Below are 24,063 nucleotides of genomic sequence, written 5' to 3'. Positions count from 1 at the left end.
TCTACACTGGCGAGTTGGATAGCAATATGTGCTCTGTATAGAAAGTCCACAAGTATGTGTGGGAATACTACCACTCATACGAAAAAACCGCCGCCCTTTTCAGGAAGTCCATCTTTTTCGACAATTCCCAATTATGGTTTCGGACGGAGTTTGTTTCGACATTATTACTTCTAAGAACCATGAACTCTTGGAAATATGTTGACAAAGTAATCAAAGAAGTAGCCCAACAAATACATGCAGCTATTGGCAAAAATTTCTTTCTTCTGGATGATAATGCAGGGCCACATAGATCCCACCAGGCGATTTCGAGTACAGTAGATTAATCGACATGTAGTATATCCTCAAAGATCGAACACGTTTGGGACCAATTACAAATAGCCTCTGATCCCAACCGGCCACAGCTGGAATGTTTCAAAAACACTGAATCCTTTGCCACAACTTCGGCACCAAATTTTCTCAATAACTTTGTGGAAAGCGTGCAAAGAAGATGCCAAACAATTGATGCACTTGGAGGTTAAACTCTTTATTGGGGTTTAATAGAACTGTGAAGTTCAAAATCTTCACAATTTTGTTTTTTTTTTAATTTTCATTCCTTTGCAACTGTTGCTTTTGTTTCACTCCTTATAGGTTATTTCGTTGGAATATCATAATTTAAACGTGAAATTAAAATTGGGGTTTTTCTGAAAAGAAAACAGAAATTACTATCCCCATTTTTTTTATGAGCAGTTTACATTACCTTCATATCGTGCGTACAAAATATTCGTGGAAAGGTAGACTATTGAACTTTGGATGTTGATAGTTTGTGCTTGAACTTATAGTTTTTTTACTCTTTTATCATCTGATTGAACCTTATTTTTCAGATTTGATGAAAACTATTGAGAATTTCAATATAGATTGCAGCCACATGTTGATAACAATTCGAATAAGGTAAATAGTTTGTAGAGTATACTGACAGCTGTCTATAGATCCCCTCATACGTGTGTGCAGTGTAAGTGTCCATACCAGATCAGTTGTTTCGCTTCTATATCTTCATACAGCGTTCCTTCCACTCCCATTTCCACTCCCCATCTTTTGTTACTCCCAACGATCTTCTGACAACATTCATTTCAACTGCTTCCAGTCTTTTCTTGTTTTCCTCTGTTATCCTCCAAGTTTCTGCTCCATACAATAGGTTACTTTTTATCATTGTATTATATATATTCAGTTTCCGTCTTTTACCAATGAACGTGCTCCAAAGTATGCTATTCAAGCAACCTATGATCTTTTTTTGCTTGATTTATTCTGTGTCTGATCTCTTTGTTATCGCTTCCACTTGAGTCAAACAGTACACCGTTCTGTATCAACGTTTGGTTGATGTTAGTTTCTTGTAATGTTTCCCAGAGTTTCTTCAGAGGTATGTTGTCATAGGCTTTCTTTAGGTCGATTTACATTATGTGGACTTCTTGATTAGTGTTTAGTTTCTTTTCAATAATCTGCTTAAAAACAAAATACATTGTCTGTGCATGATCTGCCGGCTCTGAATCCTGATGGTTCTTCTTCTTCTTTTTCACTGAATTCGTTTTCAATGAGGTCTCGTAGAATTCTACCATATATCCTGCTAAATGTGCTGGTCACTGATATACCTCTGTAGTTTGTGCATTTGTTTTTATCCCCTTTCTTGTATATCGACGAAATATATGCTGTCTTCCACTCTTTGGGCACCCGGTGTCCGCTCAAGCATTTATTTATGAAATTTGTCACAGCCTGGAAAAGTTTGTGTGTTCCACATTTGATCAGCTCTTCAGGTATTCCTCCGGGACCAGGGGATTTGCCGTTCGTCATCATGGGCACTGCTTGCCTAACTGTTCCAACATCTACAGAAATTTTTTCACCTTCAATGTCCATGTGTGGTGTACTTGGCGTTAGATATTCTTGTCTTGTCTCTGTTAATAGGTCTTTGTAATGTGCAACCCAGTTGTTCATGGGAATTGTGTCAATGTGTGCAGTGTTTTTGCTCGGACTTTTCAGCGCATTGATGAAACGCCAAAACTGTTGCTTTGCTTCCACCCACAAAAGAGTCAATCTCTTTGCATTTTCTATCCCATATATTTCTTTTTGCATCATTAACTCTTCTTCTTGTTATTCTGTTCGCCTCCAGATGTGATTCTCTATCGTCTTGTTCTTTCGTTGTCAACCATTTTCAGCTTTGTTTTTCAGATTTACCAGACCTTCTATTTCATCATACCACCATAATGATTTGCTATTACGGTTTGAGATTTCACCCAATATTTCAGAGGCTGATGTCTGTGAAGCTTCTTTTATCCGTTGGTACATGTCTTCTGTGTCGAGGTCATCATTAACTGTCAAACGCTCATCTAACCTTGTTTGGTATCTTTGCTTCGTGTCATAATCCTGAAGGTTACTCAGATTCCAACGTTTGAAGTTGATTCCATCTGATCTATTGATGTTTTCAATTTGAGCATGATTTGCTTGGGGTTTATCGTGGTGCCAAGGAAAGAATATTTTTGCTTTTACAAAGTAGTGGTCAGAATCGCATAATATCCCTCTATAAACCCTTACATCATTAACCTGAAGGCCAGTGTACTGCCGTATTATGATGTAATCAATGATTGATTTCAAGTTCTTCGCGTGTTGTTCCGTTGTCGTTGCATCTGTCTTCCCCAAATGGTCCAACTATAGGATCGTCATTTCTGTTACCTGCCCTACCATTGAAATCTCCCATAAGGATTATTTCCTTGTTCCTTTCCACACTCTGTATTACAGAATTCAATTTGTTTAGGTCTCTCATGTTTCGGGACTCCGCTGAAGATATGTACATAATTTCCGACTTTCTCTGTGTTCTGTCGCTTCTTCTTGGTTTCGGTGAGATCCACTATACCTATATTATGTTTTTCTAATTCAGCTGCGATGTACTCTGAAAATTGATCGTTATGATGATTCAATAAATTGTCAAATATGTAATACAAGTTACCATGTCAAGTGCCTAAATATGTCTATAGACGCCTTTAATGAAATTCGTGCAAGTGTCAACAATAAATGGAATTGTGAGGCATGTCAGCAGGGCACTGAAAATGAACCCGAAAACATCGATCAGTATGTCCAAATAACAGATCATCCCTATTCAGGGTCTGATTTCTCAGCACTCAAGAATGAAATAGTCACTGAGATTACCTCTATTTTTGTTACCGAAATCGATTTGTTGAAAACAATAATTACAAACCAGAGTAAACAAATTGAAGAACTAGTAAAAGAAATTCTAATCATGAAGTCTGATTAGAAGCTTATCAACAGGATAGCACGGGCCACAATCTCCGAAAGTCAACCAGACCGGGATTCCGTCGATTACTCATCCTCTACTGCTACGGTGCCTATCGAGACTTTCCGCATCTGTGACTCGATCACATGCGTCCCAATTCCGTCGAACGATATATGCGAAAATTCTAATTCGAATGAAAACCGGGAGAAATCCACTGGATCAACTGATTGGACGCTTGTGACTTCAAAGAAGAAAACGAAAAAGCCCATTGAAAAATCAATGGGGAAATCAGAGTTACCGATTCGTTCTACTAATGAAAAACAGCCAAAACTTAGAAGAGTAAACAGACCTTTGGTTGGTACTCAGAAAACGAGTAGTCTTCATGTGGTTCCGAAGAAGCAACTTTCACACATACATGTGTCAAGACTGAGCCCTGAAACTACTGAGTTGGAACTAAAGAACTTCATTCAACAATATACACAGGATGTCTCTTGTGAAAAACTCAACTCCCAGCGACCGGACGTATATTCTTCGTTGAAGATAACGCTTCCCAGGGACTTACATGAAACAGTAATGGATCCTGCATTCTGGCCCGAGGGCGTGGCTGTGACTAATTTTTTCATGAAGCGCCGTCAACCTACCATGAAAAGGAATTTGAAGATAATCCAGCTCAATGTGCAGGGTATAAACGATAAATTTAATTACTTAGATGTCATTATAAGTATTGAAAACCCGGATATCTTGAGTATAGCCGAAGTTTGGTCATCCCCAGATCAAGTGTCTTTTTTAGCAATAAACGGTTATTATATAGCTGCTTCATATTGTAGATCATTGCATCAACGTGGTGGTACAGCCATTTATGTCAAGTCGGATTATTTAGCCGAAAATATTAAGCAGATTGAAGGGTTCTCTTTCGAACTGCAGTGCGAACTTTGTGCTATAAATCTCAAAGTATCCACTAAAAATGTTTCCATTATAAGTGTCTACAGGCCTCCTGGGGCTAATACCGAGTTTTTTGTTGATTCATTATCATGCGCGCTTGACTGTTGTTTTGCTAGATCCGATCTGATTTTCGTATGTGGTAATTTCAATATCAATTATTTCGCTCCCCACAATTATCTTGATTATTTGCTGTTGAGGTACAATCTTAAAATAACTTCCACGGAACCAACGAGAATTTTCACGGATAGGAACGGCAAGACTAGTTCTAGTAAAATCGATTACATCTTGACGAATGCTAGTACCGATTTTTTGTCTGTCGGGGTATTTGAGAGTAATATAGCTGATCACAAAGCCATACGACTAATATTTAATTATAATACAGATGTCGAAACCACTAAACCTGTCCTGAGATCATTTCGACTATTGAAGAACGAGAATCTTCAAATCCTGTCTGAGATGGCTGCCTCAACTTGCTTTGATAGTGTTTATTCCTTCACGGATGTTGATGGTGCATTCGAAGAGTTTCTCAATATTTTTTACTTCCTTGGTTGATTCTGCATGCCCGGTTGTGCAGAGAGCATCTGTGAGATCGAAAACTCAAAGGTGGGTCACTAGAGAGGTTAGAAAGGTGAGTTCTGATCTAAAGAATCTTCATTGGTTACATCAGAATTTGAAGTCTCCGGAATCAAGGAACTTCTATATTGCGGCAAAGAAGTGCTTTAAGCAGCTGCTTAGGTCCAGTAAGGTAGATTTCTTCAACAGAATTTTGGATTCATCAACGAATAGGTCGAGAACGGTTTGGAATTTGGTAAGGACTGAAACGAGCCAGAACTCCGCTACTCAGGAGATAAATTTGAGCGATATTGGTGGGGGAAAGTTCCTTTGAATTGGACAGCCCATGAACCGGATGCTACAGGTTTCTACTACACTCGATAGTAATTTAGCATCCTTTACGTAAATCCCATTTTCGCAATATCGATGGAGATCTCTTGGAAAATGGCTGACCCTGTGGTTCGCGCCTTGTTGGGAATATGGGATTTACGATGCTAAATTACTATCGAGTGTAGTAGAAATCTGTAGCGTCCGGTTCATGGGCTGTCCAATTCAAAGGAACTCTCCCCTACAATTATATCCGATCCCCAGACAGTGGCTGATATGTTTGGTGGGTATTTTTCCAGTATTGGCCGTATTAGTGTATTGAGGAACATTACGGTAGTGCGAGATAGTTCTCTTGTACAACCCAAGTTATGACAGATAAGAACTTCTTCTTTTACCCTGTGACAGATCAGGAAATTTCAGATATACTAATGCAAATCAAGAAGGGAAATAGTAGCGGTCATGATATGATTTCTGTGAGAATGTTGAAAACTTTGGCGGATGAAATATCTGAACCTTTTGCTCACCTCATTAATAAAGCAGTTACTGCAGGTACATATCCGGCTCTACTCAAAATATCAAAGGTTACTCCAATATATAAAAAAGATTCCAGGGAGAATTTTGCCAACTATCGGCCAATATCGATAACCAGTTCACTATCGAAAGTCTTTGAGAAGGTGATACATAAGCGGATGATCAAATTTTTAGATAAATTTTCTTTGATTTCTAGTCAGCAACATGGCTTTCGTGTGGGCAAGTCGACAGAGTCCGCAACAGGTGACTTCGTTGAATACGTTTACGGGTGCCTAGATGCTGGAGTTCCGGTCGCTGGGCTATTGTTTGATGAGTCTCGAGCTTTCGATTGTCTCGACTTCAGTTTCATCCTCAGTAAACTGTATAATATTGGCTTTCGAGGTGTTTTCTTGGATTGGGTGTCGGACTATCTGAGGGATCGATTGCTGTTTGTTCAAGTGGGCCATCATAAATCGAGACGGTATCCAATAGAAATGGGTGTGCCACAGGGATCTGTGCTGGGTCCGCTGCTGTTCATCCTGTTCGTTATTGATCTGCCGGAGTACTTAACAACTTACTCTAATCTTTTGTTGGCTGTTCGGATCATTTTATTCGCGGACGATACGTCATTTCTTGTGTCAGCACAAAATATCTCGGAACTTAGGAGAATTTGCGAAATCCTTGTTGGTTCTTTCCTGGAGTGGTGCCACCAAAATTCAATAATATTGAATGTCAACAAGACCTATTTGATCTTTTTTCAAAATAGGAGCTCGGTGTGTGAATTTGAACTGACTCTTCTTACTGGTAACATCAAAGCATCAGATCACGTGAGGTTTTTGGGCATTTTAATCGATAAACAATTGAATTGGCAGAAACAAGCAAATTCTGTCTGTAAAAACTAAGCAGCGCATTTTATGCACTTAAAAAACTGAAAAATATTCTACCCAGACAATCACTGTTAGTTGTTTATTATTCACTGGCGTATTCCCATATGAGCTATAATTCAGTTTTATGGGGAAGTTCATCATTAGCGGAAGATGTTTTCATTGCGCAGAAGAAACTGATACGCCTTATATTCGATTTGGACCTCCGGGAGTCCTGTAGACCCAAGTTCATAAAATACAAAATATTGAGTTTTCCCTGTATCTTTATGTTGAATACTCTATTATTTGTTAAGAAGAACTTTGACAATCTGAAAAAATGCTGTGAGTTCCATGAACATGACACAAGACACAAGAACACTCTTGAATAACCACAATAATTCACAGGACTTCAAAATTCCAAAAATCACCACTGTATAAGGGCATTAAACTTTTTAATCACTTGACTGACAGATTCAAGGCCTTACCTTATAATGTTTTCAAAAAGGAAGTTAAGAAGTTTCTGTTGATCAACTGCTTTTATAGTCTTAGAGAATTTTTGGATTGTAAACGTAATCAATTTTCTAATTTCACATAAGTTCAATAGCTATTCTAATTTTATATAAGTCTATATTGTTATTGTAAAACTGTATGACCTGTCCCATACAATGGTTGTTTGTCTGAGGGGATGTAATAAACTTATTCTTATTCTTATTCATTAGTCCGCTTATTCTTTGGGTGTTCCATGTTCCAAAATTCGTTGTCCTTTTCCGTTGCTTGTGTCGTTGTCCGTGATATCCATCATTTCCGAGGCTTGGATTTGGCTTTTTAGTATGTATGTAGTAGATATGATATTTTTCCGGATGACAGGGAACCAGCCTGACATTCCAATCCCCAACCTGGAGGACCAGAGACATTCTGTTAGGGTTACCATACCTTAGCTGGTTAGTTTCAGTTATTTTGAGGCGCCGAAAATTCGCCTTCCACACTATCTCCTTTGCAACCTTACGCCTTATACGTCAGATTCCCAGGGGACACGCGACATACAGCATATGCCTTCGAGGAAGTGACATTAGGGTTTGTTGGCAGAGCTGAGTTCAATTCCTTGAATTTCCCTGACTTTTTCGCCAGGAAACAGTGAGCATTACTTCAAGTTTTATTGTTACATTGATACCAGCTTTCAGTGCAACCTTGAAGACCCTTTACCAACCTTTTGCCCTTTGGAAAGTAAATGCCAGGTAAAAACACATTTGCTGATTGGACATATAAATATCAATTTGTTGGGAGACGATGAGTTAATTAGTAATTACTAAAACATATTGTATGTATTGGATTTATGTCCGTTATAAATAAAGTTACTAGACCTGCATGAAAAACTAGACCATATATTCCTCAAAGACGACAATCTCGAAAATCGATTACTACACATAGCACGATTATGCTTACTTTAAATCCAGGTGATAAAACCGTAGTACACAAAAAGAAGGATAAGAAAGTGAGGAAATAAAATATATTGAATTAAGAAAACAAGGTCGGCAATGTATGAACTAGAAAATGTTGATAGTATGATACTCTCATTTATTGAAAAACTAACAGAACACATGGATAACAACACAAATTGCATGAAGCTCAGAAAACAAAGAGGTGGCCCGAAAAAAATGGATTACTCTTTCTCTACGGAAAGTGATCAAAAATAAAGAATAACCTCTATATACAATTAAAAACAATCCAAATTATACAAACTTGAAATCTGAATACAACATAAATATGAACTTCAAAAACTTAAAAATAATTCATAAAAAATTATCTACCATGGATAGTGAACGCCATTCAAAGTGAGTCGAAAGCTGTGTGGGAATGCATGAAAGGCAGAAATAAAAAATATAAAATATAGGAGAGCTCATATTCAGGTGGAAAAGGAAATGGCAAGTATATTCAACAGGAGGAAAAGGAAATGGCAAGAATATTCAACAAGCATTTTAGTACTTTAGGAAAATTTTACGCCAATAAAATGGATTTTCCAAACGAATTAAAAAAAGCTGTCGTTCCTCAATGTAATTCCTTCAACTTGACCCCAGTTGACCATGTGAAAATACAGGACGTTATAGGTCACCTGAGAACTGGAAAGGATGCAGGTAACGAATAATTCACTTTGACAGAAAGTGAATTGAAAATATCAGCAATTTTGGCATATTTGAAAAATAGCTGTTTTGAGACCGGATGCTTTCCTGATACATTTTGTAACGTGGTTACCTCGGAGAAAACTTATCTCGAGCGCCAGCTATTTTTTTCACTAGGAAGAATAGCAAATCTACCAGAGTAGCTGCTAGTCGGAGACAGAGTTCGCTGTTATCTAGGGTGGTAGCGATAACGAAGTAGTCAAAATCAAATTATGTAAAAGTTTATTCACACCTTGATTATATGTACAAGGGAGATATGTGTAGGTATGAAATATGAGCGAATCTAAAAGCGAACATACATTCGGGAAATTCTATCCAGTCGCGAGTACTTTACAAAGTTTATACCGGGTACAGTGAAAAATCAAAGGTTCAATAAAATGCGCCAACCAGAACTGACGGAATGAATACTAAGGACTTGCTATACGGTATCGGGATGTAATTGTATTTCTCCAGAAATGAAACACAACCAGAGCGGGTCTATTCGAGACTTCTATTCGCTACCCCAAGGGCTATAACGCACCATGACTGATAGCGAAGAAAAGGTCTATTTTTAGCGCAACTACGGGATTTCACTGACGACGAGCGGTATCTCTTATTCTCTGCCCCAAGGGCTATAACGCGCCATGACTGATCGAAAAGAAGAGATTTCGTATTCAACACTTATGACGCGGACAGGAGGGTTGACGGGACTTTCCCTTCAGTACCCCAAGGGCTTCCGCACCATGACTGATAGCGAAGGGAAAAGTCAGACTCACGAAACAGGTTAAAGAACGATAAAATATAACAGAAAGCGATACAGTACAGCAGTGTGAAAGTCAAAGAAGTAACCGGTGTAGGTCTAACAAAGAAACTGAACGGTAAAGACGGGGACCTACCTCCTTTATTTCAGGCACTCGCGGAAATCGAAGGAAAAAAACTAAAAATCAATTCTTAATATCACTGATGCTAGCAACACACAATTATTCTTACACGTCGAATCGCAGAAAGTACGGAGCATAAAACTAACTGAAGTAAAAGAGCAGTAAAAACGAATGAAGTAACAGAATCAAAAGTAGAAGTCATCACGTGAAAGACTGAAGTAAAAGAGCAAAAGTGACCGTCGCGAGGGAAAATTTGCTTTTATAGGAAATCCCCCACGCGTTAAAAATCTGAAAATTCCAGAATGCGACAAGAATGAAAAACGGCGTCAGCTCCGGTTTATCGCATATCAACATCAGAAAAACGTCGAAATCTTCTACGGCATGCAAGAACAAACAACGTTGAACACAGATAAACAGATAAACATTTACTCTGCCTATCGGAATGAACGTACTGAATATTTGAGAATTAAATATTTTCAAAGGCGGAAATATGAAAAAGAAAGGAATGCACTAAAATGAACTCCAATTTTCCTCAGAAAACTGGGATTCATTACAATTCAAATCAGGTATAATTAAGCCAATCTACAAGAGTGGTGACCGTTCCCAGATCACGGACTATAGGCCCATCTCACTGATATTGAATCTGGCGAAAATAGTTGAAAAGTTCATGAAAACACGTTTGGTAAAATATTTAAAAAAATATCATGGTATTGATGAGAAACTATATGGATTCAGTCTACTTAAGATGCGATAAGGGAAAAAATTCCCACATCTATGTTTATTGACCTATGTAAGGCATTCGATTCTGTAGGCCATAATCGTCTGCTGAAGAAGACCACCAGGTTGTAGAAAATGGGTAGACGGGAAGCCAAGAAGAGTGACTTGGGGTTCCACAGGGCACTGTATTGGGTCCTGTCTTGTTCCTAGTTTACAAAAACAGCCTACTAAAAATCAAGGAATCTGACCAAGCAATTTGTTTCACAGATGATGGAGAAGGAGATGGGAGGAATTGAAAGAAAAGGTTACACTAAAGTTTAGCGAAACGCTAAAATGGTTCAGACGCAATAAGCTCACCCTAAACACTGATAAGACAAAATAAATGGTCTTCGGATCCAGCACATCAAGTTTTCCCAATATGGGAGAACTTGCGTTTGATAAAATGAGACTTACATAGCTGAAACAAAAAACATTAATTATCTAGGAATATCGATTGATCCACAATAAAGATGGGATAAACATATCAAAAATTTTGTAAACAAGATACGAGGTCTTCTGTTCAAGTTCAGGTACTTACGCAAGCATATAGCCTCGATAAAATATTTGAAAATATTTTATCAAGCCCTGATCGATTCCCAAATCAGCTACGGGATAGTTGGATGGGTGGTGCTTACCACTGCCATGTAAAGCCCCTAGAGATTATTCAGAAATGGTTATTAAAAATAATATATCAAAAGAAAGGCACCTTTTACAGCCAGCGGTTGTTCGAGATCTCGGAAGTACAAAATGTTAGAGAGTTATATTTTCTCAAAATTCTCATGTATTTTCTCAAAGAAAATACATGTAAGTACTTTTCATCATGAACATATAAACAGAGGAAGAGATGCTACATACTTACCACCTTCATATAAAAAAAAGTAAAAAAAGTAAGATAGAGAAGCGTAGCTCTAGCTAGCGATTACTAAGCACCTTGTGAAAGTATTTCGATTTTGCGAAAACTATTGTAAATAAGAATTTTTGTTATATAAAATCTGATTACGATCGAAAAAACACCCCTTCTATTTATTCGAAACGATTAGTTTTTCGTTTCACTCTACAGCAGTTCCAGTATTTCCTAAGTATAGGAAAATAATTGTTTCACGAATGGAAATATGAATTTCACGAATGCCTAAAAGAGGCGAAGAGGGCTACATAATATTTCAAAAATTTTTTTCCCTAAGTCCGACTTTTAGGTAGGAATATTATTCAGTTCCGAACTGTCACAGGGTGTTCTGTGACGCCATGAACCATTTCAAAAAAAATAGGTTACTTTTCCAACGAATATTCATATACATAAGCTGTATTCGGGTTCGCATTTCGGACAGTCCGAGAATTGTTCTAGAACTGCGCAGAACTGTTGCGCACTAGTATCCAATCCTCTGCGCAGTTATTATTATGACTTTAGCCTTGCGGCTTTCACACTCCTCTCCAGAGTAAAATTCACTTATCTCAGATATCAGAAGGATTAAGCTCTGTTGGAGCCCTTTCCAGGTTTTCGGGCTCGTGGTGGTGGTCGAGTCCGGGTCGCTCCTCGCCTCCCTGCTGTAGGTTGGATTCCTGCTCCACCCGCACTTCCTGTCGGAGCAGACGGTGTTCCTCTGCATTCCCCATGTACTTGCGTACAGTTCTCGCCGTTCCGAGCAGTACTCTATAGATATTTTCGTCCAACTGAAGTTTCCTCAAGTTCTGTAGTAGTGTCTTCGGTATCAGGCCTGTAGATGAGATGACAATAGGGATGGTCTTGATATCTTTCAGCTTACACTGTCTTCTGGTTTGTTCCTCGAGATCTCTGTATTTTGAAATTTTTTCAGTGTGCCTATCTAGAAGATTGTTATTATTTGGAATTGCCACGTCGATGATTAGTGCTCTGTCCTCATCCTTATTGAGCAATATGAGGTCTGGTCTATTATGGGTTATTTTCCGGTCTGTGAGAACCGTGCGATCCCAATAGAGCTTGTGATATTCATTTTTCAACACAGCACCGGATGGTAATTGTAATAAGGAACCTTTTTCGAACTTAGAAGTTGGTGTTTTAGTGCCAATTCTTGGTGAAGAATCTTGGCAACAGCATCATGTCTATTTTTGTACTCCGTGCTCGCGAACTTCTGACATCCCCCAGTGATGTGCTGGATAGTTTCATGTGCCGCACAGCCATAATGACAGCTATCGTCCGCCACTGAGGCATCCTTGGCAATATATTTCATATAATTTCTTGTTGGAATCACCTATCCTGGATGGCGAGCATGAAGCCCTCTGTCTCAGGAAACAACCTTCCGGAAGTCAACCAGTAGTTCGACGCAGATATGTCGACGTAATCATGGTTGACCTCGTTCTGGTGCCTTCCATGCAAAGGTTTGCCAATCAGTTTCTGCATTTTACTTTCTGCAGAGTGTCCGACGGTTTCCAAGTGATCCTGTTGAAGCTTTAACGGTGTTGAACTATCAGCAACACAAACTACTCGATAGAGTTCTGACGAAGCAGCCTTGCTCAGGAAATATTTTCGAAGTCCTTCAATTTCCTGGGACATATGGTTGGACAAATCAACAATTCCTCTACCCTCAAGATGTCGTGGCAGCTCTGTCCCTTCTATTGAGCTTTTGGGGTGATGTTTATTGTGTTTAGTCAGCATTGTCGTCCTTATTTCTCTCTGTAGAGCTGCTAAATCGGTCGTCCAAGAGATGATACCAAATGAATAGCTCAGCGCCGAGCAAGCGTAGGTGTTTATCGCTTTTACCAGATTCTTGCTGTTAAGACCAGTTCTCATTATCCTTCTCAATCTTCGGGTGAACTCCTCCGTTAATTCTTTCTTCATCTGGGTCTCATTGATTTTTCTTGTCTGTTTTATGCCTAGATACTTGTATGTGTCTCCTTCCTTTGATGCTTTAATTTCTGCACCTTCCTTGAGTTTGAACGTACCATCTTCTATTTTTCCTCTCGTTATGTTCAGCAGTCGACATTTTCCTAGTCCAAACTTCATTTTGATGTCTTCCGAAAATCCTTCCACCATTTTCAGCATCTGTTGCATTTGTTTTTTGGTAGATGCGATGAGTTTCAAATCGTCCATGCAAAGGAGATGATTCAGTTTCATCAATGTTCTACTGCCGCTCTTGATGGAAAATCCGTAGTCCGTAGAATTCAATCTATGAGACAAGGGATTCAGGGCCATGCAGAACCACAGAGGGCTCAGCGAGTCTCCTTGGAAAATTCCGCGTCTTATTGGAATAGGTCCTATTGTAATGGAGCCATCTGCTACTTTCATTTCTCAACTCGAGTATTACCAGCAACAATCATGTCAACAGTATCAACGAATTTCCCCCACATCATCTCGATGTCGTACAGAGGTCCAAGAAATGATTCCCAGTCAATCTTCCTCAGTTCGTCGGAAAAACCCTCAAAATACAGCCTACGAATAGTCTTGTGTTGATGACTGTTGGGTGTTGAGGAGCGAAACTGAATGTTATAGTGACATGATCAGACTTGCCAAATGGCGGAAGATATATTAGATCTGAAGTGATGTGAGCATCAGAAACGAAGACCAAATCGAGTAAAGAAGGAATTTGTACGAATTTGTACCTGGTGGGTCTATCAACGATCTGATGCAGGCCGGAACTTGATGCAAGCTCGGCATATGGGTAGGATGGTGATGACAGAGGGGTAACTGCATAAGTGGCCATTTCAGGTTAGTACAATTGGAGTCACCCATAATTAAGGTATTTTTGTTGTCTAGAACCATTCTCAGACTGTCCGAAATTCGAACCCGAATACAGCTATAAAACTGAATGCTCACTGCTCACATATTATTTATGATAAATTGATGATTATGTATTTTTAAAATATTATAGTTGGCGCTTCTGCGCTTTTGAAGAATTGCAAAACCATATTTTTGATGAAGCATGAAGTTAGCAAAAATTTTTAGAATTTTCAATTTTCTTCAGGCCATCAATTAGGACCCAATTCGATCATTTGCAGTTCCGTAACATAAGTAATTGTTAGTTAATCACGATTATCTTCATTTTAAATATCTCGACACTTATGAAAACCATTGAATGCCGAGTGCTCCGGCATAGATTTTAAACTGGCTCCCTGGACACCGTTTGTAGCTGCTTTTCAAAGCAAGCGCAGTTAGGTCGTAAATCACATGCGTCAAGATTGTGGTAGTTTTTATTCAATGGAGAGAAAGACGACAAGTTTGCAGGTGGTCATCTGAAGATATTCAAATGCCCTATTTTCCCTTTCGATTCTCTCTGGATTTGGATATTGAAAAATGGGAATTCGGTTTTCACAAAATGCGAATTAGTTTCATGCTTTTTCTTTCACCTCTTAGCAATCATATTAAAAACAGAATTGAATTATAATTACATTTCTCCATAATACTGATTAAAAATTATGATATGTATTATTTACGTAGCTCGAACAAAAAGAAGCCCTGTATGAAAGATAATCTGAGGTTGAATATTTTTTTCTGTAAGTTATTCCTACAGTTATTCATGTTCAATTAGAACCACTGATGGTTGGTTTATACATCGTTACTAAGTACTAAAAAAATAATCAGTCTGATGAGTGGAAGGTGATCATGTGAATAGCATCTGACAATAAATTTTTTCCTTTCTCAATTCTTAATAACGCTGCATAAACCCTACACCCTAAATGAGATGATTTCTAGAGAAAAAAGAATGTCAGCTGTGGCCTGCCGCCTTGCAAAAATGAAAAGACTCGTGGAAAAATATATATTTGAATAATTTCAACAATGTTGGTGTTAACTAAAGACATAATATTTCCATTAGGTTACATTAGAATTAGGAAAATTTTTTTTCAGTAGGTTTAAAAAAAGTCCCTAAAATATTTCCATTAGCTTTCAATAAAACAAGGTTTTCGAAATGAATATCGCTTAATGCATGACGGCATTTACAATTGATGCGAACGAAAACATTCTTTCTACGGGTGCACTCGAAGGTACGAAGGTATTGTATTTCAAGAATAATTTCATTATAGTTGGAAATTCTTCTATAACAGTCAGATCGGTTCTCTGATCTTCAAGTATCTCAATATGTCTAAACTAGAAACATCAATTTATTGGAGCAAGGACTGCGAGAGCTGTGTAGTATTTTGAGATCTCTCTTAAGAAATGATTCCCTGAGGTTCGAAATCGAAGCAATACTCATTTCAGATGATTTCTTCTCTTGAACCTTAACCATCGTAGGCATAGCAGTGGTATCATTTTCTTGATATAATCAAGATTCCTTGACGAGTCATTAGCAATCGCGCCCCGTACCAACGGAGTTTGAATTGAGGAATCGAGAATGTTGCTTATCATCATCTTCATTCTTCACATTCTTCACAGAATTTGGCAGTAATATCTCAGATACTGAATTTCATTTTCTCTAAATGTTGTCTCAATATCTAATTTTTGCATTGAAACATTGAGTTTTTCAGATTGCCTCAAAATTTGTTGGATAGACTCAAATAATGAATTCCATCGAATTGCGAATTTGGCAGTAATATCTCAGATACTGAATTTCATTTTCTCTAAATGTTGTCTCAATATCTAATTTTTGCATTGAAACATTGAGTTTTTCAGATTGCCTCAAAATTTGTTGGATAGACTCAAATAATGAATTCCATCGAATTGCACCAGGGCAACTCAAATAATTACCCAAATGTTCCTCAATCTGCTCAGCAGATTTTGGGCAAGACCTTTTTTCCTGCAATATATCATCATTACAGATGTATGCTTGTCTCTCCAGATTGCATTAGAATCAATGGCCCTCTTGACGTCAGATACTGGAATTAGATTCAGTGTATGACTACCACATCTTTCATGATTAGTTCTAATCGTAGTTGATTAGGAGAATCGGTTGGTTATTCATCCTAAGTATCTTCATCTTCCTTTTCTATTGAGATGAGCTGTGGTTCATTGTTTTCCTCGTCATTGCTTTCATCACTGAGAGAATTTTTCGTCTTCTATCATCTCGTCTTCATTTTCACCTGCCAATTTCAGACCAAATTCTTGAAAAGCTTCTATGAGATTGGAACCGTTATCAGTTGATGTAGCCAGAGGGAGATTAAATTTCGACAAAGCCCTAGGCAAGCACATCATCGGCGCCCCTTTAGCAGACATATAATTTATACGAATTTTCACTAACAGGTGCTTGAGGAGTTAGCATGCTACTAAAATTTTCATGTATTGTAACGAAACTTGGTTTTCACGATGAAAACCAGGTCTCGTTTTAGATATCCGTTTCCTTAAATTTTCTGGAGGAAACAATGCAACCCTGCATGATGAAAACTTCAGTTCTAATTTAGATATTCCCTAGAATATCAGTTCATTTTAGATATAATTGAATAGTTAAATTCAATGCGTTTAATTGATATTTCCATCAGTAATTTGCCGTAATTGTTCAAAACAAAGAAATAGTGTCATTCGGCGTTGTTTTTCCGTCCACAAAAACACCGTTAATTTGATTAATTCAGGATGAAACAACGTGTAATGCAGATAACAACCGTTTCTTTGTATGGATAAAGATAGACCGCCACCGAGAATATTTCTTTCGGGGAGAAAATTCTAGAAGACCGTATTTTTTAATGCAATTTCATGTTGACCGCATACATGTTGAAAGATTAATAAATATAATTACCGTACCACCGGACGAGCATTCATTCTGGTTTATCATCTCTCGTTGTTCATTATTGAATCCTTCTTGCTACTGTCTATTCTGAATTGCACTTCAATAGCATTCATGTTGGAAATTTTTTTACAATTTAGTTACCGAAACAACCTATACCTACATGTGACAGTGAGTGTATCATTTTTATTAAAGAAGTTAAGCTAATTCGAATCCAACGTCAAGAACTATTTACTTCAAAACTAATTACTGAGAAATGCCTCATATAGGTGGTGATTATATTATTATGTTACTTGATACTCTACTATATTGAAATTTTGGTCACTGCAATATTATTTTATTAGGAATAATAAGGTACTTACTATTAGACGAGACTTAATGAAATATGAGATAAAAGTGGAGGAGGCAAGAGGACAAAACAGACAAGGGAAGCCTTGATGCCTTTTCGGCAGTTCTGACTGTGTGTGTATTGTGAAATTAGGTTGTGTAAACATGAATTATTGAAGAATTTTAGGAAAATTCATAATCATAATGCGAACAAAAAATTCGAAAAACACTGAAAATTCACAAAACAACAAAAATTTTACAAATAATAATGCTTTTTTGTACTACAAACAAATGAACAAAGCCATTTATGATTATTATATGTACAACAAATGATAACTGCTTGAGAAATTAAAAATTTCTCTGTCTACATTTTTGTCTTGCAAAATTGTCAATAACACCGTCATAATCTAGGGATAGCAATAACTTTGATTCTATGTTGAGTATCGCTAAAGAATTCAGTCTATTTTCTGTCATAGTTGAGCGAAGATAGTTTTTTATCCTTTTTAAGCAGGAAAAACTCCGCTCACCACTGCAGTTACTGACTACCGTTGATGAGCAGATTCGCAAGGCTATGTCGATATTGAGAAAGATCGCTACAAGTTCTTTATTTCTTAGAAGCTGTAGATTGCGTTCGTAGCTCGTGGCAGTTCCCCTTCTTGAGCTATTGTTGTTGAAAAAGAACATAAATGGGCACATTCATCAACAAAACATTTTTCCAAATCATCAGCATACATTTTGAACTTCTTCAGTGTTTAGATTGATCAAGGTGCTTGAAAACGAAAATTTATTGTTGAAATTGCTGTATGCTTCTCGTCGCTTTTGAAGTTCAACCACAAGTCTGTCTGAAACTACTGAACATTTCCCGAGCAGATAACGAAGAGGGTACATCTTCAGTTCATCTGCTATTAGTTTTGTTTTCCTAATCCGTTTTATATTCTTTTCGAATTCTTCGACCAAAAAAATTTCTAGAGCTTGCAGTTCATACTTGTTAAAATTTTCTTTTCCTGCTGCAATGATGTGGATTAGACTGTCATACATTTGAATAACTGTAGAGACGTCGATATCAACGGCCTGTCATGTCTTACAGTAATACTTACTGACAAACATTATTTTTTGATATAACCTTGCGCCACTAGGCACGTGCCTACTTTGCCTTGTGGATAATCCGCCTCTGGTTGTAGCAATTATTTTCTTATTTGTCAATCGGAATGTAATATAAATTTCGTCGAGTTGTTCGGCTATTCTATAGTACATATGGGTACCGCTGAATCTTTTGCACGCAAGAGAATCTGACGTTCTCTCAAGGTTCTGGCCAAACCAGTGGCCAGGTAACTCCAAAATAATTTTTTTTTTTGATCATATATCTGTGGTGGTACAGACGTACTCCACTTCCTCTAATTCGAATTTTATGAGCTGAAGTTGCTCCTTGTTCATTTCATTGATTTTTTGAACCGCCCTTTTTCTTGAGATCAGTGATAAGTCCAATCCTTGAAAAATTCCAGTAAAATACTCGTCTGAAATATTCACTGGTGACGTTGAATGAACTATAAATCTGAGGATCCTGCGATAAAATTCATCTTGGTTTACATTTTTGGTATTACGAAAACTGTTCGGTATATTTTGCTGCAATTTCTTTTTTTTATTTTTATCATTATTATTTGCGTCGCTGATCATCCATTTGGGGTGTTACATTTGCTTGAACACAAATGTGCCTTATATTGCTCTGAGAATCCAGGGTAAAATTTTTTGTGTGGTACAAAAAATTGGTGAAATTTCGGAATACACAACCCTACATTGCGTTTTCAAATACTCGTTTTCAGTAACTTTCAAGATGTTGAAAAATTTACCATCCTGGTAAATATATTTTGCTTTCAAATCTGTAAACTACCCAGTAGTACTTTGTATGGATAGACCTGATGAATTTGTTTCATGTGCAGGAATTTTTGAGCTGATACTGCTGATATCACTAGTACTAAAATCGTTGTCCAAATGGCTACTCATAAACTTCAAATTTCTCACTCCATACTACTAAACCTGTAGCATATTCCGCAATTTCTTTCTTAATGTATTCTTTATCAACCCCAGTGTTGTCAAATTCATCTTCAACAATTCTCGAGTCCCCTTTTTCTCCTTCACACTGGTACTTCTCTATTCTATTTGTATTTTCTATTATGGATTTTGATAACCTGGTCGAATCATCTGAAATAATTCAACAATTAATGAATAATGCTGAGTACTTTAATAGGAGCTAGGACAGGTAGTGAAGAACAAGACTGCTGAACTAAATGCCGACGTTTCGTCCGTATATTCGAACTTTTTCAAGACTACAAATACAATAGAGATATAAGAAATTCATCAGTACAATCCAGTAAGAACAATAAAAATGACAGCTAACAACAACGATAAAAGAAAATGAGTGAAATGGAAAACTTGCAGGCTCAAACACAGGCTATATTATTAGCTTTAAAAACACAAAGCCAAGCGTTGGAACAGCTTCTGATATCTTCTAGTAATTCCAGTAACGAAATAAACCCAGCAGCATCAGTAAGCCATGCAACAATTCATTTCGAATCTTACGATGAGGAAAAAGAATCATTCAAGTATTACAAAGAACGACTAGAAAATTTCTTCGAGCTGAAGAATTTACATGGTAATACACCAGAAATACAATTATGTAAAGCAAGGGTGCTCATAAACGCACTTGGAGTAAAATATTACCAGTTGCTATCAAGTTTAACTGCTCCTGACCTACCATCATCTCAGCCATATCATAAGCTGATAACCTTATTGGAGAAACACTTATGTCCACGTTCAAACATTCATACCGAAAGACACAAGTTCCTTTCAAGAACACAGAAGGAAGATGAAACTGTTTCGCAGTACATTGCAGCATTAAAAGACTTGTCAAGGACATCAGACTGGATTTGTCAAGATCAGAAATGTAAAAAGCCTATTTCTTCAATACTACAAGCACAGTTTATTAGAGGATTACAGGATGTTGAAATTCGGGAACAAATACTACAACAAGGAGATGATATTACTTTTGAAAGAGCTGTGGAAATTGCACTTGCCATAGAAGCAGCGAAAAGACAGAATAAAATTTACAACACAACTGTCTCTGATATTCATCAAGTGAAGGACAAACAAACGATTCATTTGAAGAACCGAGGGAAGAAAAAGGATCAAAAATCAAACAGAAATTTTAAACCGGACAAAAATAAACTTATAGAAGATCTTGGGCTCAAAGACTTGTGTCTATGCTGTGGAAAAGGGAACCACCGTGCAGCAGAATGTCGTTCAAAAGACAAATTAAAATGCAGCAGCTGTGGAAAGAAAGGCCATATACAAAAAGTTTGCATATCATCAAAATCAGCAAACAATAAAGCAGTTAAATTCATAGAGGAAGATGGAGAACAATCTGTTATTTATGAAATAAACCAAATAACATCAAGTAGAAATCAACCCTTTATTGTTGCAGTGAAAATTTTCAAGAAGAACCAAACTTTTGAGATAGATACAGGAAGTCAAATGACTATTATGTCAAAATCTGATTTTGATGGATTGAATCATGGAGCAAGAATGAGACCAACATCGATCCAGTTCCGAACATATACACAAGAGATATTCAGACCATTGGGAGTGGTAAAAGTACCTATTAAGTATAATAACATTAAAACATATGGAAATTTATACGTGGTTGAAAAAGAATCACCTCCAATACTAGGCCGAGAATGGATACATAAACTGGGCATCAATTTACAAGGTTCGTCAAACATACAAAGACAGAACGAAGGTGCTGGTATGTACAATATTGAATTATTGAATGCTGATATATTTAAGAAATATAGTGATATTTTCGAGCCAATTGTGGGAATGATTCCCAATGTAGAGTGTAACTTACATCTGAAAGAAGATGCAAAACCTATATATTGCAAACCTAGACCAGTGCCATATGCTCTTTACAATAAAACAAAAGAAGAAATAGACTCACTTGTCTGTCAGGGTATTCTAGAAAAAACTGAACAGTCTGAGTGGGGAACACCTTTGGTAATTGTACCTAAACCAAATAAATCCATTAGAATATGCGCTGATTATAAAGTCACAGTAAATTCACAATTACACGATGCAAGATACCCAATTCCTCGTATAGAAGATATATTTAGTAAACAGAGAAATGGAAAATATTTTTGTGTTTTAGATTTACACAAGGCTTATTTACATTTAGCACTTGATAGTGATAGTCAGAAAATAGCTACAATCTCTACACCTTGGGGTACCTATCTTGTGAAAAGACTTTTTATGGGAATAAAGACAGCACCAAATCTCTTCCATAAGGCTATGGACCAAATACTACATGATCTGGATGGAACAGTTGCCTACTTTGATGATTTATTAATAACAGGTAACACAATTGAAGAATGTTATGACAGACTTACTAAATGTCTTGATCGTTTACGAGCACATAACTTACATGTTAATAAAGATAAATGTAAATTCTTTGCTACTTCAATTAAATATCTGGGACATAAAATTAGTGCTCAAGGGCTTGAAAAATGTCCTGAAAAAGTAGACGCTATATTGAAAGCACCTCCACCAAAAAACATAGATGAAGCTAGATCATTTGTTGGCTTAGCACTTTATTATTCTCGATTTATTCCAAATGCTTCTTCAATTCTGTATCCAATAAATCAACTTCTAAAGAAAGATACACAGTTTAAATGGACAAATGCCTGTGAAAGGTCTTTCCAGATGATAAAAAAGGAAATTTCCAGTGAGAAAGTTTTAATATCTTACAACCCAGATCTTCCACTTATATTAGCTACAGATGCCAGTCCACACGGACTTGCTGCTGTTCTATCACACATCATAGATGGAGAAGAACGACCAATTTACTATGCTTCTAGATCACTGACAAGAAGCGAAGCATCTTATAGTCAATTAGATCGGGAAGCTACAGCTGTATATTGGGCATTCAAACGATTTTATCACTATCTTTATGGGAGAAAATTTACCCTTATCATAGACAACAAGCCGCTTGAAAGAATATTTCATCCGAACAAGGCATTGCCTATTATGTCCGCACACAGACTCATCAGGTATGCTGAGTTTATTAGTGGGTTTGATTACGAAATACAACATAGGGCTTCAAAAGAACATGCTAATGTTGATTATTTTTCAAGAAACCCTGTCCCACTAGATACAGAGTTGATTAACTTTTTGGAAGACTCTTATCAGGTGAACCAGTTGACAATTTCAGTGATCACAGAATCACCTACTATAACGTATAACAAAATTGTGCAAGAAACTGAACAGGATGCAGAACTCAGAAACCTTAAGAATAAACTGATCAATGGCGAAATACAGAATCCAGAATTTACTGTACATTCAGGCATCGTCATGAGAGGAACTCGAGTTTACGTTCCAGAAAAATTACGGCCAACAATTTTGAAGGAATTACATGCAACACACATAGGTGTAGTAAAAATGAAAGGAATAGCCAGATCTCTATGCTATTGGCCAGGAATTGATGCCGAAATCGAAGCTCTTGTTAAAGCATGCCGCAGTTGTGCAGAAGTAAAGAAAAGTCCAGAAAAAGCACCGCTACATACGTGGCAAGAACCAGAACTACCATGGCAGCGGATACATGCAGACTATGCTGGTCCATTTAAAGAACACTATTTCTTTGTTGTGGTCGATGCAAAAACGAAATGGGTTGAAATTTCCATATCTACTAGAGCACCAACCTCAAAATCAACTATCCTGGCTCTAGATGAAATTTTTTCTAGAAATGGATTACCACATGACTTAGTAACAGATAATGCCACCAATTTTAAATCCCAAGAATTTATCAATTTTTGCAGAACAAATGGCATACAACAGAAATTTTCTGCACCAAATCACCCAGCAACGAATGGACTTGCTGAACGCACTATACAAACCATGAAGCAAAAACTTAAAGCTATGAGTGAAGAACCAGGAACTCTAAGAGAGAAATTAAATGCATTTCTTTTCAAGTATAGGAGTACACCTTTAAATAATGGAAAAACACCAGCTGAACTTTACATGAATAGGAAACTACGAACTCGACTTCATTTGATTCAACCTCCTATTGATAATACAGATACACAAGAAACGTTTCCAGTTAGAAAATTTTATCCAGGAAGTAGAGTTCAAGCTCGAAATTATTCCGGTCCTGAAATGTGGAAATTTGGAACAGTTATAAAGAAATTAGGAAGATTGCATTATCTCATAAAACTTGACCATGGGTATATACTTAAGAGACATATCAATCAGTTAAGGGAAACTGAAGTTTTTGATACAACACCTCCAGGAATGGGAAAATCATGGAATTTCACACCGAAATCAGAAAAAACTAGTACATTCTCGAATCTTCATAAACCAGAAGACATGCAAGGTCAAGAACATGTTACTTCAGATGAAGTATTTGAAGAAACGCAGAATAATAGTAGCATTGAAGAGCATTCCCCAGGAAGTCATAGGGACTCTAATGCAGGAGAGGCATCCAGTATGCAACCTTTGCGTCGTTCGCGACGGGAAAGAAAACCTATTGATCGTTTGAATTTGTGAAAATTATTTTTTTTTAGTGACGGAGAATTGTTATATATTGTTCTATGTTAGGTTGTTCTATGTTCTATTCTAGGTTAGGCCATCCGCCATTCTGGCCATCCGCCATTCTGAAAAAGTTAGTCATCACGATTATTGTAAAAGCGTACATTATTAAATAAGTACAAGAAAGTGTTCTATTTCATCTTTATATTAATTACCTACAACATACACAACAATTAGATACCAAAAAAATTATGTAATATAGATGAAAACATCGTACATAAAATAATAAATACCGAACAA

General features: G+C 37.1%; 3 protein-coding genes across 3 annotated transcripts; 2 read left to right on the top strand and 1 right to left on the bottom strand.

The window, feature by feature from the left end:
- Positions 1–789: 789 nt before the first annotated feature.
- Positions 790–5,061, top strand: LOC123314388. Its single transcript, XM_044899666.1, has 2 exons — positions 790–988; positions 3,292–5,061. The coding sequence occupies exon 2, from the start codon at positions 3,536–3,538 to the stop codon at positions 4,748–4,750; it is 1,215 nt and encodes a 404-aa protein (XP_044755601.1). The 5' UTR covers positions 790–988; positions 3,292–3,535; the 3' UTR covers positions 4,751–5,061.
- A 1,795-nt stretch (positions 5,062–6,856) lies between these two features.
- On the bottom strand, positions 6,857–9,700 carry LOC123314390. The gene is made up of 3 exons (XM_044899667.1): positions 9,597–9,700; positions 9,503–9,543; positions 6,857–7,346 (listed from the first exon to the last, which is right to left on the bottom strand). The coding sequence occupies exons 1-3, from the start codon at positions 9,622–9,624 to the stop codon at positions 7,038–7,040; spliced, it is 378 nt and encodes a 125-aa protein (XP_044755602.1). The 5' UTR covers positions 9,625–9,700; the 3' UTR covers positions 6,857–7,037.
- Positions 9,701–19,605: 9,905 nt separating this feature from the next.
- On the top strand, positions 19,606–23,781 carry LOC123314033 (uncharacterized protein K02A2.6-like). Its single transcript, XM_044899146.1, has one exon. The coding sequence runs from the start codon at positions 19,606–19,608 to the stop codon at positions 23,779–23,781; it is 4,176 nt and encodes a 1,391-aa protein (XP_044755081.1).
- Positions 23,782–24,063: the final 282 nt, after the last annotated feature.

The sequence above is a fragment of the Coccinella septempunctata genome, chromosome 5 (genome assembly GCF_907165205.1).
Source record: "Coccinella septempunctata chromosome 5, icCocSept1.1, whole genome shotgun sequence".
Classification (NCBI taxonomy): domain Eukaryota; kingdom Metazoa; phylum Arthropoda; class Insecta; order Coleoptera; family Coccinellidae; genus Coccinella; species Coccinella septempunctata.
Note: the sequence above shows the minus strand (reverse complement) of the source record. Positions and strands in the feature narration are given on the sequence as shown.

Excerpts from the sequence above, each read along its gene's own strand:
- LOC123314388 (XM_044899666.1), top strand. The coding sequence starts at position 3,536 with ATGGGGAAATCAGAGTTACCGATTCGTTCTACTAATGAAAAACAGCCA.
- LOC123314390 (XM_044899667.1), bottom strand. The coding sequence starts at position 9,624 with ATGCTCCGTACTTTCTGCGATTCGACGT. Across the intron at positions 9,544-9,596 it reads TACTTTCTGCGATTCGACGT|TTTTTTTCCTTCGATTTCCG; the intron begins GTAAGAATAATT and ends ATTGATTTTTAG. Across the intron at positions 7,347-9,502 it reads GAGTGCCTGAAATAAAGGAG|GTTGGGGATTGGAATGTCAG; the intron begins GTAGGTCCCCGT and ends CTGGTCCTCCAG.
- LOC123314033 (XM_044899146.1), top strand. The coding sequence starts at position 19,606 with ATGAGTGAAATGGAAAACTTGCAGGCTCAAACACAGGCTATATTATTA.